General features: G+C 38.3%; 2 protein-coding genes across 3 annotated transcripts; both read left to right on the top strand.

Annotated features, from left to right (window-relative positions):
• Nucleotides 1-367: 367 nt before the first annotated feature.
• On the top strand, nucleotides 368-20,740 carry LOC113639831 (sodium/myo-inositol cotransporter-like). 2 transcript variants are annotated; one of them, XM_047815001.1, is made up of 3 exons: nucleotides 368-405; nucleotides 1,967-2,065; nucleotides 16,410-20,740. In XM_047815001.1, the coding sequence occupies exon 3, from the start codon at nucleotides 16,670-16,672 to the stop codon at nucleotides 18,809-18,811; it is 2,142 nt and encodes a 713-aa protein (XP_047670957.1). In that variant the 5' UTR covers nucleotides 368-405; nucleotides 1,967-2,065; nucleotides 16,410-16,669; the 3' UTR covers nucleotides 18,812-20,740. The 2 variants fall into 2 exon arrangements, with proteins under 2 accessions (XP_047670957.1, XP_026997772.2); XM_027141971.2 differs by lacking the exons at nucleotides 368-405; nucleotides 1,967-2,065 and adding an exon at nucleotides 14,175-14,471.
• Nucleotides 2,064-5,797, top strand: LOC113639832 (sodium/myo-inositol cotransporter-like). Its single transcript, XM_047815002.1, has one exon. The coding sequence runs from the start codon at nucleotides 2,222-2,224 to the stop codon at nucleotides 4,355-4,357; it is 2,136 nt and encodes a 711-aa protein (XP_047670958.1). The 5' UTR covers nucleotides 2,064-2,221; the 3' UTR covers nucleotides 4,358-5,797.
• Nucleotides 20,741-20,998: the final 258 nt, after the last annotated feature.

The following is a 20,998-nucleotide window of genomic DNA, read 5'->3' as shown; positions in this document are numbered from 1 at the left end:
TGTTCTAATCCTAAACTTGGGAACTAAAAATTCATATATTTTTTTTGAACATGGCTTGTTTATCAGTGCAGGGGATTTCTGTCTCTTTTTATTTACTATTTCACTTCCTTTTAGAATATTCTCTCATAAGGGGCCGAGGTGGCAGATTTCATGGCTGGTTCCATGCTAATAATTCAGAATCACGGTTCTCAATTCACTAGCGATGTGATAGACAAGTGAAACTTTGGCAAATTTGATCCGCGCAAATTTTGAACCAAATTATGAAGCAGTCACGTGGTTCTGAGTGGAGGCGGTGCTTCAGGGCGAAACGGATCACGTTGAAAACGGATCAACCTCCGTTACAGAGCTTCGTTTTTATATTTCAAGCATCGTAGGTGTTGGACGTTACATCACTAGGTGTAAGCGGTAAGTTCTGATTGAAATGTGATGCTGTATGGATGACAATACAAGATGCTGCTCGTTGTTGTGTTTTGATAACATTCAGCTGAGTGACAGGACTGAAGTGTCGCGCTCTCTTTTGTATGTTTTCACAGTAAAAGACAAGATTTCTTTCTGCACAGAAGCATTGTCAGGGTATTGTACTGTACTGTAATTCATGCGATGTTTTGAGGTTAATACATACGTTAAGAGAGAGAGAGAGAGAGAGAGAGAGAGAGAGAGCGAGCGAGCGAGCGAGCGAGCGCAGGTCTCCGTTCTGGAAAATTCCACGCACTTGCTTCTTGGTGATGCTCGCGTTTGTCTGTGGACATGGAATAGCAGTGTGATTAAAAACCCTTCTACCCACTCGATTTCCGATTGATATCACTGCCTTGGTGTTAACGTTTTTAAAGAAAAAGTATGTTACGAATGTTAATTTTACCAGCACAAAGCTGTATTCTATATTTAAGCTCTTTCTTGCTCGCTTTGAAAGTTCAGTAGCTGCCCAGCTGTAAATAATCAGAGTCATGAGGATTCTAAACGTGCACAACATATTATAAGACAATATGTCTTGATGACCTTGATGCCATCTTCTGTCATGAGTCTAGGCAGCTGATCTGTTGTCAAAGGTTACTAGAGCACATCCAGTGAAGAGCATGAACATGACATTAATATCAAGATCATTTTCAGCTAAGAGGAAGAGAAGAATTTTAGATTAGATCAGCCTGGTCTGTTCAGGCTTACATATCTGATCTCAGCATCCGTTTTTGGCTTTGAGTGAATCCTGTGATAGTGAAATAGTTTGGAAGGAGAATCTGACAGGAAATAACACAACAGCTTATCAGTATTGATGCAACATGTGTCTGCTTGGTAGATCTTACTAGAATTAGAAAATGGAGAGTATCTGATATTTGTGCACCAAGTAGAATGAAGTATAGCAAGGCATTGTATTTCTATATTTGTATTAAGTCTCTGCATAGAGAGAAATACAGTTTTTTAGTCCCTGACGCGTTATAGGTCTGAGACTAGAACTTGACTCCAAACTCTTCTGTAATAATTTATGCAATACTGCATATTCACCAAGTGAGGGCAGCAGTAGAGATGGTGTCTGTTCGCGAAGAACCACGGGGCATCATTTTCAGTAATTACTCTTTATGTTTTTTATTAGTTACTACTAATGTATTGTTTTTGTGTAATTTGTGCGTAACAGCAATATGTGTGCATTAAAATGTGAAATGGTGGAGCAGAGAAAAGAAGTTGCAAATTTACATGAATAGGTTATGCAAATGTAAGGGCATGTAAATATATTATATTCTCTGCGTAGATCATGATGTACAAAAAGTAATCATAGTTTGGTTGAGTGACTTACACTTATAGTGCTGGACTTGGTGTTTTACTTTTACCATCTCCTTGATACATCGGGGCCACACCTACACACGTGTATGTATAATAAATGATTAAAATTATTTTAGCACTACCAGTGTGAGTATATGTACAGCACTTAATCTAATGCATTTCTTTTATTTCTGTCTGTCTCTCTGTCTTGCAGAATGTAACGTATAGCCTTTAGTAGAGGAGAAACCAGAGACGTCTTCTGCAAAATATCCTCTTCAAGAGGAGCATCGGATGGATTATTTAAATCTTAATGGTAAATCAAAATAGAAATTCCCCTGAGACTTGGTGGATGAATCTGTTTTTATATATAAAAAAATGCCAAACCAAACTTTCTTTTTGAAGCAAACATATTAGTTAAAATATTATAGTTAGTACATATTATTAAAATTCTACCAGTAAATATTTAGAAATGGCAACATCATTGGAGGTAGCAGACATTGCAATTGTTGGACTTTATTTTATCCTTGTGCTGGGCATTGGATTCTTTGCCATGTGGAAGGCCAACCACAGCAGTGTAAGTGGTTACTTTCTGGCTGGTCGAACTATGAACTGGGTCTTGATTGGCGCTTCACTGTTCGTCAGCAACATTGGCAGCGAGCACTTTATTGGCCTAGCTGGCTCGGGAGCAGCAAGTGGTTTTGCTGTAGGCGCTTGGGAGTTCAACGCCATCCTTCTCCTTCAGCTTCTGGGCTGGGTGTTCATTCCAGTTTATATCCACTGTGGGGTGTACACAATGCCAGAATACCTTTCAAAGCGCTTTGGGGGAAAACGGCTTAAGGTTTACTTTGCTTGTCTTTCCCTTTTACTCTACATCTTCACCAAACTGTCAGTTGACTTGTATGCAGGAGCTCTTTTCATCCAGGAGTCCTTAGGCTGGAATCTCTATCTTTCAATCATCCTGCTCATTTCCATGACAGCACTGCTGACAGTAACAGGTGGCCTGGTTGCGGTGATCTACACTGACACTATTCAGGCCATACTTATGATCAGCGGAGCTTTGAGCCTTACAGCCATCGGCCTGATCAAGGTGGGTGGACTAGATGGTTTAAGAGAGAAATACATGGAGGCTGTTCCAAATGTCACAGCTATTCTTGCCAGGTACAACTATAGTTTTGAGTACACCAATTCCTGTCGCATCCACCCAAAGTCAAATTCCCTCAAGCTCCTACGAGGACCCCTTGATGAGGACGTCCCCTGGCCTGGGTTCCTGTTAGGCCAGACTCCAGCCTCCATCTGGTACTGGTGTGCTGACCAGGTCATAGTACAAAGGGTACTTGCAGCTAAGAACATTGCCCATGCAAAGGGCTCAACCCTAATGGCAGGCATACTGAAAATTCTTCCTATGTTCATCATCGTTATTCCAGGAATGATCTCCAGAATAATGTTTGCAGATGAGCTGGCATGTATCGGGCCTGAGCACTGCATGGCAGTGTGCCACAACCAGGCTGGCTGCTCTAACATTGCCTACCCTCGACTGGTCATGAGCATTATGCCAGTGGGTCTGCGTGGACTGATGATGGCTGTTATGATTGCTGCCCTCATGAGTGACTTGGACTCTATCTTCAACAGTGCCAGCACCATCTTCACCTTGGACATCTACAAGTTAGTGCGCAAGTGTGCCTCCTCGAGAGAGCTGGTTTTCGTAGGCCGAGTGTTCGTGATCGTCATGGTAGGCATCAGCATTGCCTGGGTGCCAGTTATCATTAAGATGCAAGGTGGCCAAATGTACTTGTACATCCAAGAAATTGCAGGATATCTTACACCACCTATTGCTGCTCTCTTTCTGCTTGGCATCTTCTGGAAGCGTTGTAACGAGACAGGTGCCTTTTGGGGTGGCATGACTGGCTTTGTTCTGGGTACCACACGTCTTATCTTTGGTTTTGTCTATCGTGAGCCCCGCTGCGATCAGCCAGATGAACGACCTGCCTTTATCACACGTGTCCACTATATGTATGTAGCCGCTGGACTCTTCTGGATCTCCGGCCTGGTAGCAGTGGTCATCAGTCTTTGTACTCCTCCTCCAAGCAAGGACAAGATTGTGCGCACCACAATGTGGGGATTACGCAATATGGAAAAGTTGCCTCTGACTGATCGGAAAGAGATCTACAAGTTGGCCAATAAAAGTTCTGCCTACTGTAATGGAGGTGGCACCTGCAAGAAAAACCTGCCTGTAGATGTTCAAAAAGAACAAGGTCTTGATGGAGCTGATCTTAAACTCCTCATGCCTTGCCCTAGTGACCAGGATCCTACAACACCCAGTACAGAGGCACCAACCCCAGTGGAGACATACAGTAATGGGCGTGCAGAGTTGTCAGGACAAAAGAATGAAGACAAACACAAGTGGGGGCCTTTCTGGTGCCTATTTGATTGGTTTTATAACCATAAGGAAGAAACAGTCACATCAACACAAAAAGTGATTGAAGAAAATAAACGTGTCATTCAGGAAATGCTTTATGAGCCCCCTAAAATCAAGCTTTTGCTAAACTTTTGGCTGGTAATAGTCTGTTCTGTGGGTGTCCTCATGTTTGTCTACTTCTCCCTGTAACATGTTGATATTCTCACTGTAAGCTGTCTGGATTCTCAAAAAAAAAAAACCAAAAACATGATTTTCTTTATAGTCTTTCTAACATGGACCTTCTGTATATTCTGAAAAAAAGATGTTTGTTCCATTGTCTTCAAATCAAATCACAAATTGTGTGAAAACAAATTGTCAAATTGAATATACCACAACCAAAGGCACTACTGATACAGTTGACCTACATATATTTAAAATCTGTGAATTCTACCTTATTTATTGTAAGCCCTTTCTTATCAAAGCATCAAATATGGGGTGGTGGTCTAGTATATGCATATATATTCGTTGTTTTTCCATTGCAATGTGTAATATCATCCACAACTCTACAAAAGTAGTGAATTTGCCACTGATATTGTCTAGTTAGTTAAAATGCTGAACCATTAGTAAATGTTAGAACATTTGAATTTGAATTAAAGACCATTTTTTTAGATTTAGGCCATATAGGGAAAGCATAAATAGGGAAGCACATGTTTATGTACAATTATGCTTTTCAGTGCTGTTGTAAGTGTTCTGAAATCTGCCTAAACATAACTCTCTAAATGCTAGTGAGTATTCAGTCACTGTATCTCAATTTCGCTTCTTTTAATAAGAGTAATGTTTAGTGCACAAATGTTCACCAATAAGCCTTCTTTTTAAGTAGAAATCCCCAATTTGGGGATTTGATGAAATTATGGTGAATAATTAATAAACTTTCACCACTGAAACATAAACTATATAAGCACAGCTAGTTTTCCTGGGGATGTCACATGACTGACCACCACAGGAAAACACCAGCTAGAAACATCTGCTTAAATCATAGTGAAGTTTCAATTTGAGTACATGTGAAAGCATATCACTTATCCCATGTCAGGTCCACTAAGCTTGGGATGTCCAATTTTGATTGCTGTGCAAAATATTTAGTTCTTCTAAAGGAAGAATTTCATTTTGTGGTTGTTGTGAGAACAGACATTGCCTTTTATACTGATATTGAATACACTGTTTAGTATAAGTGCAAATTAGTGGTTGTTTTTAGGGTAATATGAAGGTTTATTTACCAAAACTGACTTTTGATTTCAGTAATTGGCATTATATTGCCAGTTAAAGCTTTGCAGATTTTGCTCTTCATGAATGTGTTGAATCAAGTTTCAGAACCTGGAAGGATATTTAGAATATTATTGTGTAGATAAATGATAAATATCATGCCATACCTTGATCCTAAGAATGAGTAGGCTTAAAAATTATGTTATGAATCCTTGTTTTGGCAATCCCAATTAGTTAATGAATTAAATGTAAGATCTGCTATGTTATCTAACACTGACACATATCTAGAAATAATCTGGATTAGTTACAATTTGGGATTATTCTTAGTGTTGTGGTCCAGCAGAAATAAGTTATGTGAATGAATGACAAAATAAAAAACAAATCCTTGGATTTTCCTTCTTGTGGTTTTATTCTGCGGGGAAAAGAGTGATAAACTGCATAGTTACATACTGCTCAGGTTTATTCTTACTTTATATATATATATATATATATATATATATATATATATATATATATATATATATATATATATATATATATATATATAATTTCATTTTAGCTCACTGAACTATGGCCCATGGTCAGACATCTGCCTCTTCTAAGAGTCAATTTATATTTTCAGTTTGTGCTTTGGATAAAACAGGTTAAATCCTAAGCATTAAAAAGATAAGTCTGCAAATATATATATATTTTTTTAAATTATATTTATCCTTGAAGGGAGCTGAGAATAAAATATATATAAATATATATATATATATATATATATATATATATGTGTGTGTGTGTGTGTGTGTGTGTGTGTGTGTGTGTGTGTGTGTGTGTGTGTGTGTGTGTTAGCGAGTACTATGTATTAATTTTCCAATATTTCCAATGTTTTTTGTAACATTAAGTTGTGAATATTATTCTGAATATGAAATATATTTATATTCCAGTGTAGTTTTAGTTATGTTTTGTCACAGATATTGTGGGTATTATTAAAAATGCATTTTCAATTTGCAAATTGAAAAAAGACAAATATTCAATTCAATTCAAGTTTAGTTGTATAGCACTTTTTACAATTGACATTGTCTCAAAGCAGTTTTACAGAACAGACATAGAACAAAAGGTTTAATATAAAGAATAATATAAAGATTAATAGAATACAAAAGTCAAGATTAATATTAGATATATTTAAATGTGTATGTATTTATCCCTAATGAGCAAGTCTGAGGTGACTCAGGCAGCAGTGGCAAGGGAAAAACTCCATTAGATGGGAAGGAAGAAACCTTGAGGGGAACCAGACTCAATGGGGAACCCATCCTCATATGGGTGTGATTATAATATACAGACTGACAAATGTTGTATTGATGCAAATGATCACATGGAGTTCACAGCTCCTCTATATTATCGCAGAGTCCACCTGTAGCTGGTAGATCTTAGATGCCTCAGGATTCTCAGAGTCGGCCTCATCTCAGTGGAGGTCCAAAATCTTCATCGCACGGAAGACGATCGGAACTGGTAAAATTTCTGAATGCCTCTGGATGGTAGAAAGAAGCAGTGGAGAGAGATTAACATATCAGCTGTTCATAATATTTGCAAGTCTGATGTAATAGTGCACAATATTATGGGATGTATTATGTACTATTCCAAAGTTTGGGCGCTAAATAAGAAAACGCTCTACCACCTTTAGTAGACTTAGATATTCTGGGAGCTACCAGAAGTCCTGAGTTCTTTGATCTCAGGGAGCATGAAGGATTGTAACGTGTTAGAAGACTAGTTGGATACATGGGAGCTAAACCAAGAGCCTTGAACGTAAGTAGCAGTAGTTTGTAATAAATTCTAAACTTAACATGTAGCCAGTGTAGAGATGATAAAATTGGGGTTATACGATCATACTTTCTTGTCGTGGTAAGAACTCTGGCAGCTGCATTTTGGACTAACTGTAACCTATTTATTAAAGATGCAGGACAACCACCTAGTAACGCATTACAATAGTCCAGTCTAGAGGTCATGAATGCATGAACTAGCTTCTCAGCATCAGATACAGACAGGATGTTTCTCAGCTTGGCAATGTTTCTAAGGTGGAAGAAGGCTGTTTTTGTAATATGGGCGATATGATTTTCAAAAGACAGATTGCTGTGTAATATAACACCCTTCCACCTAAGTCTTTCACTGTCATGCTACTAGTAAGAGAACATCCCTCTAAATGGAACATCCCTCTAAATTGTGAGAGTTTCTGTGTACTGGTTTTTGGACCAATGAGTATTTCTATCTTATTGGAGTTTAACGACAGAAAATTACAGCTCATCCAATCGTTTCTCTCTCTAATGCACTGAGTTAATTTGGACAATTTAGCTATTTCGTCTGGTTTTGATGAGATATATAACTGTGTATCGCCAGCATAACAGTGGAAGCTAATCCCATGTCTTCTAATGATGTATATCGAGCATGTATATCGAGAAAAGCAGAGGTTCTAGGACTGTTCCCTGAGGGACCCCATAGTTAACTGGTGATAAACTGGGGGATTCACCATTTAATTCTACAAAATGGTATCGATCAGACAGGTAGGATCTAAACCAACTTAAAGCCCATCCATGAATGCTTGTGTAATTTTGTAAGCAATCTAGGAGAATTGTGATTGTGTGTGTTGTGATCTATAGTGTGTTGTGATCTATAGTGTCGAATGCAGCACTAAGGTCAAGTAGAACTAGTAAGGACATACAGTCTTGGTCCAAAGACTGTACTCACAAGTACAGGTTTTGTGCTATGATGGGGCCTGAAGCCTGACTGAAAAGATATCATTCTCATGTAAGAAGGAGCTCAGTTGAACAGACACTTTTCTAGTATTTTAGACATAAACCGCAGATGTGAAATAGGTCTTTAATTTGATAGTTCATTTGGATATAAATTCTGTTTCTTAATGAGTGGCCTAATAACTACCAACTTGAAAGACTTAGGGTTGTAACCCATAGATAACGAGGAGTTAATAATATTAAGAAGAGGCTCATCAGCTTTATATAACACTTCTTTCAGTAATTTAGTTGGAATGGGAACTACTGAACAAGTTGTTGGTTTAGCTGTAGTAATAAGCTTATCTAACTCTTCCTGTCCTGTGCTTATAAAGCACTGTAGTTAGTGAGTGTAGAGCTTTAGGTCAGACTGGGTCAAAAGGTGCTCTCATACGTTGAACATCAACTATTTTGTTCCTGACGCTTTCAATTTTATCAGTGAAGAATCTCATAAAGTCCTCCCTACTGAACTGAATAGTGTGTTTGGATTTCTGTTTTTTTTGTTAATCTAGCCACTGTACTAAAAAAACCTGGGATGTTCTGGTTTTTTTGTATGAATTTGCTCAGGTGCTCAGCATTAGCAGTTTTTACAGCCTGTCTCTATTTATAAATAGAGAGGTACAGGTTATCCTGTTTCAGATTTTCTGTTATATTTGCTTGTTTCAGTCATGGAAAATCCTATGAAATTTCCCTGAATACATTGGGTGTTTTGCATTGAATTGCTAGGTTTTGATTTGGTTGGACATTTGACAAGGTTCAAAATTGTGGAAAGGTATTAAGGGTGGTGCATAGCCATTAGGAAAACTGCACATCATTGTACAAAGTTCATTAGAAATCCCTTGATTCTTGACATTATTTTTGTCAGTCACTTTTAAGTTCCATTAGTTCTCCCAGTGCAACGCCCAAAATGTATTGAAAAAGTGAGACATTCTCAGTTGTAATATTCCATTGTTAATGACAAAAGTGACCTCTGAATATATATAAATATCTCCTCACCGACTGTGTCTCACTTTAAAATTGTTCATCTTAAAACTTTGTTGAACATGCACATCATACAGCGTTTTCAGAATAATTAAGATGAACAGACATTCCGATTTCATTTCTATAGACCGTCATTTTTTGCTGCAACAGAGAAAGTGTTAAATGAATACTTAGCTTTCTTAAGCTTAGCTTAACAGATATAACATTTGATTCTTTTAATTTTTTTTAATGACTAAATAAAAAGAAACTTGTTTAAGCAGAACCACATTCATTGTTCATTTGTATCTGTATTTATTTGGATTCATAATCATCATATTCAATCATTTACAGTAACTGCTTTGTCCTTATTAAGCGTGCAGTAGACCATGACCAATGTTATGTACAGCAATGCTGGCATATTGAACATAAAGCTATTTTCTATTGCCTTTATGGTTTTTAGAATACAAATTGGTTGATTTATTGAATGAAACACAAAAAAATGGCATCTGCTGGAATGCAAAGGCAGCTATTCAACGTTTTGACCACAAGATGTCACTAGTGTACACCGTGTTAAAAAGCCTCGAGTAATGAACCTTTGCATGATACAGTTGAGGGGAAAGCGTCATCATCACTAGTTTTTAGAATGTCTTACCTACAGCCCCAGTAAAGTTTCTGCCATTTTCTCCTGTGACTGTAAGTCGATCAGCTGCACATGCAGGAAATTATCTTGTGTAAAATATGAAAGCACTGAGGTATTTATGGGTAGATTTGTTAATAAAGTGGTTGGCATGGAAATTACAGTCAGACAGCTCGAAGATGAATTGGATAATGAAGTTGAAGGCACAGACTCTAGACAACTACATAAATTATGGATTTTATTATTTAATTATTTCTTCTACTACAAAGCTACAAACACAAAAAACAAAGCCAATTCCTTTGTTTTGCTTTGAGATAAAAAGAGGAATAGATGGCACAAAAGAGGAACAAAGGCACAGGTACAAGACATAAAAACTGCAAGAATGTCCCCCCAAAAATTGCATCAGTAGTGCTCTTTTTGAGCATGAAGCCATACTGCTGCTCATAAATATCCACTTACTTTCTTAGCCTAGCTTCCACTACTCTTTCCCAAAGCTTCACTGTGTGGCTTATCAACTTTATACCTCTGTAGTAACTCTGCACATCCCTCTGTTTCTTAATGATCAGCACTAGAACACTTCTCCTCCATTCCTCAGGCATCTTCTCATTCTCTAAAATACTGTTGAACAAAATTAGATAGAAACTCCACTGCTGTCTCTTCTAGACACTTCCACATCTCCAAAGGTATGTCTCCTGGACCAAACAGCCTTTCCACTCCTGATTTGCCTCAAAGCTTTCCTCACCTCATCCATTCTAATCTTTGCTATTTCCTCCTCTACAATATTCACCTCTTCCTCCCATCTTTCCCTCTCATTTTACTCATTCCTCAGCTCCTTAAAATACTCCTTCCATCTCTGCACACACTCCTCATGTGTTAGCACCTTTCCATCTCTAACTTTAATCACCCTTATCTGTTGCACATCCCTCCCATCTCTATCTCTCTGCCTTGCTAATCTGTACAAGTCCTTCTCGCCTTCCCTCGTCTCTAACCTGGCATACAACTCATTCTGTTTGACCTTTGCCATGTCCCTCTTCACTCTGTGCTGTCTATTTTTTTGGTCTTTTCTATGTCCCACTTCTTTTTAGCTAGCCTCTTCCTCTGAATGGTGTCCTGTACTTCCGTGTTCTACCACCATGTTTCCTTATCTTCTTTTCTCCTTCCAGATGACACACCTAGTGCCCTCTTACCTGTCTCCTTGATCACTTTTGCTGTAGTTTCCCAGTCATCTGGATGCTCTTCCTGACCACCCAAAGCCTGTCTAAGCTTCCGTCAGAATTCCTTTCCTCTACTCTTCTTCCTGACCCCCAGAGACATCTAACACATCACCATCCTGTGCTGTCTGGCTAGACTCTCTCATACCACCACTTTGCAGTCACTAATCTCTCAGATTGCCTTGTCTACATAGGATGTAGTCTACCTGTGTATTCTTACCTCCACTCTTATATGTAACTCTATGTTCCTCTCTCTTCTGGAAATAATTGTTAACTATAGCCATTTCCATCCGCTTAGCAAAGTCCACCACCATCTGTCCTTCTAGTGTATTTCTTTAACCCCAAACCTGCCCATTACCTCCGTTCCCCTCAACAAAATGCCTGTTGAAGTCTGCTCCAATCACTACTCTATCCCATCTGGGAATACTCTCTATCACCTCATCTAATTCACTCCATAATCTCTCCTTTTCTAACTCACAGCCTACTTGTGGAGCATAACCACTGACGACATTCAACATCACCCCTTTAATTTCTAACTTATTTCTAACTTCTATACAAACTGGTTACCCTGTCTGACGCTCTTTACACCTCTAAAACATTCCTCACAAACTTGTCCTTCAGGATTACCCCTACTCCATTTTTCTTCCTATCCACACCATAATAAAACAGTTTTTATCCCTCTCCAATACGATGTACTTTGCTCCCCTTCTACCTTCTCCATGTCCACCAGCTCTCTACCTTTACCTGTCATTGTACCAATGTTAAGAGTAGCTATCTATGTGTGATAGATCTAAAAAATGCATTGCCAATATAGTTGTTTTCTATGTTTGATGCATTGTCACGTCAACAGTTTTTGATTATTAGATCACAAACAGATGATGTGAAAGCAAAGCACAAGGACACAGAGCTAGAAAGGCTCTCTATCTGTAGCTAGAGACCCAGAGCTAGAAAGGCTCTCTATCTGTATTCCTCTTGTTTTATAGCACATACACACAAAAGCCTGATGTCACAGTAAGCCATTGTATGAAATGCTAAGCTGAAAAGCAGGGTTGCAAATGCTGAGTTTCAAATACAAAAACTTTCTGTTGTGTGGGAATCCCAGAGAATAGATAAAGGTCATGCAGTGTTTTAAGGAAATTAATCTTTACTCCCACATTCCAAATTTGCTTGTGTTTGACTGAGAGCCTTCACTGTATATTTCTCAATACTTTACTCTTTACAAAAACTGTCTTTGTACTTTTTGTGATTGTCATATTCAGCTTATTGACACTTCCACATCCCAGTTGGTGTTAATTTTCACCTGCTTTATAAATCATGTTATCTGCTGCTCAGCAAGGAGCAGCTGAAGGAACATATCTAAGTTTACTTTGAGAATACTGACAGATTGACACAGAAAAGAAATCAGTTCCACAACATAAAACAGAAACAACTAGTGTTGCTGTGGAACAATATACAACATATATAGTCTTAGAATAGTCAAATAAATCAAGTAATAATTTAGTAAGCATTAACACGTATCTAAACAGAAGTCATATTTATTATATTTGCCATAGGATGACTGGCAAGTAATTAATTTATTTTCCAGAACCTCTGTGTAAGTACTTGAGAAAGTACATCATCACACAGCTTAATAAGACAGCCAGCTGACTGCGAATGGATGCATATTAGAGCTTTATCCTTCCTCATTTTACTCCTGTTTATTACACTGTATTAATGTAAAGTTAGATATTCAAAAGAAAATCTGCTTTGGCTATGATGACTTGCTGTCTGAAAGTTATAATTGCATGTGATGTGGCTTTAATAGTAATCTATTGATAAACCGTACAGAATAAGTAATGTTGATCTGTAAAACTCTACATAGTATTAAGCATTTTATCTTGCCAAAGGTTGTATTTGGCAGAGCGTATTCAAACCAAGAGCCAGGGTAATATTCCACTGTTATTTAACCAGCAATTCCAAAAGCCACCAGGCAGCTTAAGAGGATCAGATTAAGTGCACCAGAAATGTTCTTCATTAGGCTAGTGATTGTGTCAGTCAGCTGTATGGTCTGGTCTTTATCAGCAATCAGGTCTGTGCTGAACTTAGAGTTTAAGATGACTCATTAGTTCCTCAGGAGCTCTCTGTTGCACTGTTATAAACTGTTGTAGAAAGGACATTATTTACTGTAGAGTGTCACCTGGTTCCTCTCAAGGTTTCTTCCTCATATCATCTTAGGGAGTTTTCCTTGCCGCTGTCGCCTCCGACGGGGGCAAGGAATATACAGATACCTATATATATATATATATATATATATATATATATATATATATATATATATATATATATATTATTATTATTTATTTATAGTATCTCTCTCTTCTTTTTCCAAACTTCTGTAAAGCTGCTTTGAGACAATGGGAATTGTTAAAAGCGCTATACAAATAAATTGAATTGAATTGATTAGCTTTCTGATTTGATTAGCAGAAATTAGTGGGTGTTAAATAACTGCCTAGAAGTTACAATAATGATACACTGTCATTATCAAGATCATGATTATGCAATAAGTTCTCTTACAGGATTAGGGGATGCCTGTTTGTAATTATTTTGCTTTTAGGACCAGGCTAGGCTAGGGCTAGGCTAATGAATGTGGGTGGGAGATAGAGGGAACATTATATAGTTTAACCCTTAGAGGGGCTCAACCCTCAATAAGAATGTGTACGATAAGGAGAATTAATAGAAAAGACCTCATTTCATAAAAGTCAGTGTATATATTCAGTGTTTGTCTATATGGCAGATTTCACCTACTGATCTCCCTCACACACTCTCTCTCTCTCTCTCTCTCTCTCTCACTCACTCACACACACACACACACACACACACACACACACACACACACACACACACACACACACACACACACACACACACTCATTTTACCAGCTTCCTGCTCCCTTGTGTTTTTACTAACACAAGACCACTTATATATTTAGTGATTTTCCAAAAAGTTTGCAAAAGAGAAAAAATATATATTATTTTGTTGTTTTTTTTAAATAACCATTAGAGCAGTATTATTATAATTTTAAGTAATAGCAGACAATTTGTGGGGCTAAGAATAATAGAGGGTGTTCTGTAGAGCCCGTAGAAGGTGGGCGAGGCTTTAGACTAGAGGATATAGAAGCGTGTGTGTGTCCGCGCTCCTCCCACATGTACACACGCTGCAGGGCGGAGACAATAAACACAACTTACCTTTTTAAAAGCGTCTGTTGTATCGCTTATAACTTCTTCTAGTCACTTAGGGACTCAGACAGAAGCTGATAGACAAAGACCTCATCCTGAGTTAATTGGTTACCGACTTAAATTCGGTTATCTACAGCGACTACGTGTTGAGGACGTGGCCAAGTGTGAGCGCTGTTGCCGTGCAAATAAGTAGCACTATTACTTCCGGAATTCAATCAATGGGCTCGCGCAGTTACAACTTTATTTGTTTTTAAGTCGTACCTGTGTGCATGGTAAGTCTTGATTAACGCCTAATTTGATAAGCAGGGCTGAAATAGGATGTAGTATGGGTACCAGGAATAAGGGATAGAAGCGCTTGTGCTTGTTGTGTTGTCGGCTGAGTGACAGGACATATTGTCGTGTTCTCTGTTGTCTGTACAATAAAAGACAAGTTTTCTTCTTACAGAGAATCTGTATTGTTGTATTGTACTGTAATTCAGGGGATGTTTTCAGGTTAATTCATACGTTAATCGAGGTTGAAACTGGGAAACAGGAAAGAGAGAGAAAGAGAGAGAGAGAGCGCGCAGGTCTCAGTTCTGGAAAATTCCACGCACTTGCTTCTTGGTGATGCTCGCGTTTGTCTGTGGACGTGGAATAGCAGTGTGATTAAAAACCCTTTTACCCACCCGATTTCCGATTGATATCACTGCCTTGCTGTTTACGTTTTTAAAGAAAAAGTATGTTACGAATGTTAATTTTACCAGCACAAAGCTGTATTCTATATTTAAGCTCTTTCTTGCTCGCTTTGAAAGTTCAGTAGCTGCCCAGCTGTAAATAATCATAGTCATGAGGATTCTAAACGTACACAACATATTATAAGACAATATGTCTTGATGACCTTGATGCCATCTTCTGTCATGAGTCTAGGCAGCTGATCTGTTGTCAAGGGTTACTAGAGCACATCCAGTGAAGAGCATGAACATGACATTAATATCAAGATCATTTTCAGCTAAGAGGAAGAGAAGAATTTTACATTTTTTTCTGGCCAGACAGTAACGCTATAAGGGGATTAGATCAGCCTGGTCTGTTCACAAACCTGGACCACAGGCTTGCATATCTGACCTCAGCATCCGTTATTGGCTTTGAGTGAATCCTGTGATAGTGAAATAGTTTGGAAGGAGAATCTGACAGGAAATAACACAACAGCTTATCAGTATTGATGCAACATGTGTCTGCTTGGTAGATCTTACTAGAATTAGAAAATGGAGAGTATCTGATATTTGTGCACCAAGTAGAATGAACTATAGCAAGGCATTGTATTTATATATTTGTATTAAGTCTCTACATAGAGAGAAATGCAGTTTTTTAGTCCCTGACGCGTTATAGGTCTGAGACTAGAACTTGACTCCAAACGCTTCTGTAATAATGTATGCAATACTGCATATTCACCAAGTGAGGGCAGCAGTAGAGATGGAGTCTGTTCTCGAAGAATCACAGGGCATCATTTTCAGTAGTTACAGAAGATACTTTATATGTATTTGTGCACATAAATAATCTGCCTTCTAATTTGTGGGTATTTTTAGTCTTGTGTGTGCATTAAAATATGAAATGGTGGAGGAAGTTTGCAGATTTACATGATAAGGTTATGCAAACATAAGGGAATGTAAATTTCATAGTCTTTGCTCTGGCTCATGATGTACACCTGCTTTAACAAGGTAGTATATGGAAAATCTATGTATATAGCAAGTGTTTAAATAGTTAAATGAATTTGTATGAAAATATTGTGTTATAAATATCAGACAATAAAAATCAGTTGTGACAATGTAAATTAGAAAGGAATGCGGTAGTTTTGTATTCATTCACTTTGTTTATTAACTGTTAACAAATAAAAATAATTACAAATTAGTTAGGTTAGACTTACTGTGCTGGATTTACTTACTTTTGTCATAGTCTTTTAAATAGGGACAGTTCAATCAACCAGTTTCGTGGTTAATATGCTCAGATTATCCCAACTGACTATAGTGAGAGTGTGTAACATTTTGAATGATACACTTTCTGGTGCTAGAATGATAAAATAAGCAACATGAGGGTTGGAAATTTTGTTCTTCTTCACACACCCACACACACACACCCACACACACACACACACACACACACACATATATATATATTATACTCATTATTATAAACATTGTATATGCTTATTCTGTGTTTGTTTCTCTGTCTTGCAGATTGTAAAGTATAGCCTTTATTAGATGAGACACCTGAGACCTCTTCCACAAAATATCCCCTTCAAGAGTTGCATCGGATGGATTATTTAAGCCTTATCGCTTAAGCCAAACTGAAATCTCCCTGAGAGATGGTGGATGAATCTGTTCTCATCTAAAAAGATGCCAAACCAAATGAGATGTTTTTTTGTATAATTTGCCAAATTTCTTTGAATTAGTTATATGTTTGGATTATTTAATATTCTACCAGTAAATATTTAGACATGGCAGCAACAATGGAGGTAGCAGACATTGCAGTTGTTGGACTTTATTTTATCCTTGTGCTGGGCATTGGATTCTTTGCCATGTGGAAGGCCAACCGCAGCAGTGTAAGTGGTTACTTTCTGGCTGGTCGAACTATGAACTGGGTGGTGATTGGAGCATCACTGTTCGTCAGCAACATTGGCAGCGAGCACTTTATTGGCCTAGCTGGCTCGGGAGCAGCAAGTGGTTTTGCTGTAGGCGCTTGGGAGTTCAACGCCATTTTTCTCCTTCAGCTTCTGGGCTGGGTGTTCATTCCAGTTTATATCCACTGTGGGGTGTACACAATGCCAGAATACCTCTCAAAGCGCTTTGGGGGAAAACGGCTAAAGGTTTACTTTGCTTGTCTTTCCCTTTTACTCTACATCTTCACCAAACTGTCAGTTGACTTGTATGCAGGAGCTCTTTTCATCCAGGAGTCTTTAGGTTGGAATCTCTATCTTTCAATCATCCTGCTAATTGCCATGACGGCACTGCTGACAGTAACAGGTGGCCTGGTTGCGGTGATCTACACTGACACTATTCAGGCCATACTTATGATCAGCGGAGCTTTGAGCCTTACAGCCATCGGCCTGATCAAGGTGGGTGGACTAGATGGTGTTAGAGAGAAATACATGGAGGCTGTTCCAAATGTCACAGCTATTCTTGCCAGGTACAACTATAGTTTTGAGTACACCAATTCCTGTCGCATCCACCCAAAGTCAAATTCCCTCAAGCTCTTACGAGGACCCCTTGATGAGGACATTCCCTGGCCTGGGTTCCTGTTAGGCCAGACTCCAGCCTCCATCTGGTACTGGTGTGCTGACCAGGTCATAGTACAAAGAGTACTTGCAGCTAAGAACATTGCCCATGCAAAGGGCTCAACCCTAATGGCAGGCATACTGAAAATTCTTCCTATGTTCATCATCGTTATTCCAGGAATGATCTCCAGAATAATGTTTGCAGATGAGCTGGCATGTATCGGGCCTGAGCACTGCATGGCAGTGTGCCACAACCAGGCTGGCTGCTCTAACATTGCCTACCCTCGACTGGTCATGAGCATTATGCCAGTGGGTCTGCGTGGACTGATGATGGCTGTTATGATTGCTGCCCTCATGAGTGACTTGGACTCTATCTTCAACAGTGCCAGCACCATCTTCACCTTGGACATCTACAAGTTAGTGCGCAAGTGTGCCTCATCGAGAGAGCTGGTTTTCGTAGGCCGAGTGTTCGTGATCGTCATGGTAGGCATCAGCATAGCCTGGGTGCCAGTTATCATTAAGATGCAAGGTGGCCAAATGTACTTGTACATCCAAGAAATTGCAGGATATCTTACACCACCTATTGCTGCACTCTTTCTGCTTGGCATCTTCTGGAAGCGTTGTAACGAGACAGGTGCCTTTTGGGGTGGCATGACTGGCTTTGCTCTGGGTACCACACGTCTTATCATTGGTTTTATCTATCGTGAGCCCAGCTGCGATCAGCCAGATGAACGACCTGCCTTTATCACACATGTCCACTATATGTATGTAGCCGCTGGACTTTTCTGGATCTCAGGCCTGGTAGCAGTGGTCATCAGTCTTTGTACTCCTCCTCCAAGCAAGGACAAGATTGTGCGTACCACAATGTGGGGACTACGCAATATGGAAAAGTTGCCTCTGACTGATCGGAAAGAGATCTACAAGTTGGCCAATAAAAATTCTGCTCACTGCAATGGCAATGGTACCTGTCAGGAAGACCTGCCTGTAGATGTTCACAAAGAACAATGTCTTGATGGAGCTGATCTTAAACTCCTCATGCCTTGCCCTAGTGACCAGGATCCTACAACACCCAGTACAGAGGCACCAACCCCAGTGGAGACATACAGTAATGGGCATGCAGAGTTGTCAGGGCAACTCTGGGAGGATGGAGGCAAAAGCAAGTGGGGGGCTTTCTGGTGCCTATTTAATTGGTTTTGTAAACCTAAGGAACAGACAGCGGCATCAACACCAAAAGTCATTATAGAAGATGAACGTGTCATTCAGGAAATGCTTTATGAGCCCCCTAAAATCAAGCTTTTGCTAAACATTTGTTTGGTAATAGTCTGTTCTGTGGGTGTCATCATGTTTGTCTACTTCTCCCTGTAACATGTTGATCTTCTCACTGTACACATATATGATATATTTATGACTACAAAAGCTTTTGGATTCTTTAAAAGAACATGATTTTTTTTGTAGTTTTTATAAGAGGGACTTTCTGAATATTCTGAAAAAAGATTTTCGTTCCATTGACTTCAAATGAAATCACCAATTGTGTGAATATATTATAACCAAAAGCACTACTGATACAATGGACCAATATATATTATGTAATAACTGCAAAATCTGTGAATTCCGCCTTATTTATTGTAAGCCTTTCCTTATCAAAGCGTCAAACATGGGGTGATGGCTGTGTTTTGTATATGCGTTTCTATTTGTTGTTTATCCATTACAATGTGTAATATCATCCAAAACTAAATAATAGTAAATTTTCCACCTTATTGTCTAATATATAAAGGACATGGTAGCCTAATGTTTAAGGTGTTTGACTATTGATAAGAAGGTCATTAGATCGAATCCCAGGCCCACCAAGCTGCCACTGCTGGTCCCCTGAACAAGGCACTTAACCCTGTTGTATAAAAATGTAAGTCACTGTGGATAAGGGTGTCTGCTAAATGTGAATATATAAGTAAATAGGGATACATGTGTTTTATGTACAATTATGCTTTTCAGTGCTGTTGTAAGTGTTGTGACATCTGCCTGAACATAACTCTGTTTCTAAGTGCTAGTTCGAATTCAGTCACTGTATTTCTATTTAGCTCCTTTTAATTTGTTTTTTTGCAGTATCACATAAATCGTTAATGTCTAAGAGCAATGTTTAGTGCACATATGTACACAAATGCTTTATTCACCACTAAAATGCCTTCTTTTCAAGTAGAAATCCAAAGTTTGGGTATTGGATGAAATTCTGATTGCTGTGCAAAATATTTAGTTCTTCTAGAGGAAGAATTTCATTTTGTGGGTGTTGCAAGAACATGCATTGTTTTTATACTGATTTTGAATACACTGTTTAGTATAAGAGCAAATTAGTGGTTGATTTTCGCTAAATGCAGATATGAAGGGTTAGTTACCAAAACTGACTGTTGTAGATGACAGGAATTGGCATCATAAAGCGTTACCAATATATTGCTCTTTGGATAGTGTTGAATCAAATTTCAGAAACTTGGAAGTATAGTTGGAATATTATTATTTAGATCAAAATACCATGCCATGTGTTGTTGCTAAAACTGAGTAGGGTTCAAATTGTGTTATAAGGTCTTCTTTTGGCATTTTACCCTAAATTAATTAATTAAATGTAAAAGGTCTGCTATGTTCGGTGCCACTGAAAAACATCTTAAAACAAGCACAACTGGATTAGTTAAAATTTGGATTATTCCTAGTTTTGTGGTCCAGCATAAATAAGTAATGTGAATAAATAACAAATTAAAAAAAAATCCTTGGATTCTTCTTCTTGTGGTTTTATTTTGCAGGGAATTGATTGATAAACTGGGTATTTACATGTTCAGAAATAACTTATGCTGCCCTTACTTATGTTAATGCTTTTAGTCTGATCATTTTATTGTTAATATTTTCAGTTTAGGAAACTATGGCCCAGGTTCAGACATCTGCTTCACTTTATCTGTTTTGCTTCAGAAAGACTGAAATCAAATGTAAATGCTGCATTGCAATTCCACTTGTATTTCCAGTTACTGCTTTGGATAAAACTGGTTTGACTATTAGCATTCTAAAATAAATCTGCAAATCCTTTTCCCCCCTTAAAATCAGAACAGAACCGACATTCCGACTACATTTCTGTAGACCACTGTGTTTTGCTACAACTTCTCTGCAGTCAGAGAAAGTGTTGGATGTATACGTAGCTTGAATTAGCTTGATATGTTAATCACTTCTCAGATTAGTCATAAATGAACAGATTTATCAGTTTACTGCTTTGAATTTTTTATGACTAAATAAAGACAAACTTGTTTTGGCAGAACCAGATGTTGAAAGTTGCTCATTCATTCATTCATTCATTCATTCATTCATTCATTCATTCATTCATTCATTCATGTATTCAATCACTCGTTCATTCATTCATTCATTCATCCGTGTGTGTGTATGTATGTGTGTGTCTTCAGTAACAGCTTTGTTCTTGTCAAGCTTGCAGTAGACCAGGAGCTTATCTTGGGAAAAAGCAGCATGATGTTGGGATTCATCCCAAAGTTGATTCCATTCCAGTCTACTGCACATTTAACACAT

The sequence above is a fragment of the Tachysurus fulvidraco genome, chromosome 6 (assembly GCF_022655615.1).
Source record: "Tachysurus fulvidraco isolate hzauxx_2018 chromosome 6, HZAU_PFXX_2.0, whole genome shotgun sequence".
Lineage (NCBI taxonomy): Eukaryota > Metazoa > Chordata > Actinopteri > Siluriformes > Bagridae > Tachysurus > Tachysurus fulvidraco.
Note: the sequence above shows the minus strand (reverse complement) of the source record. Positions and strands in the feature narration are given on the sequence as shown.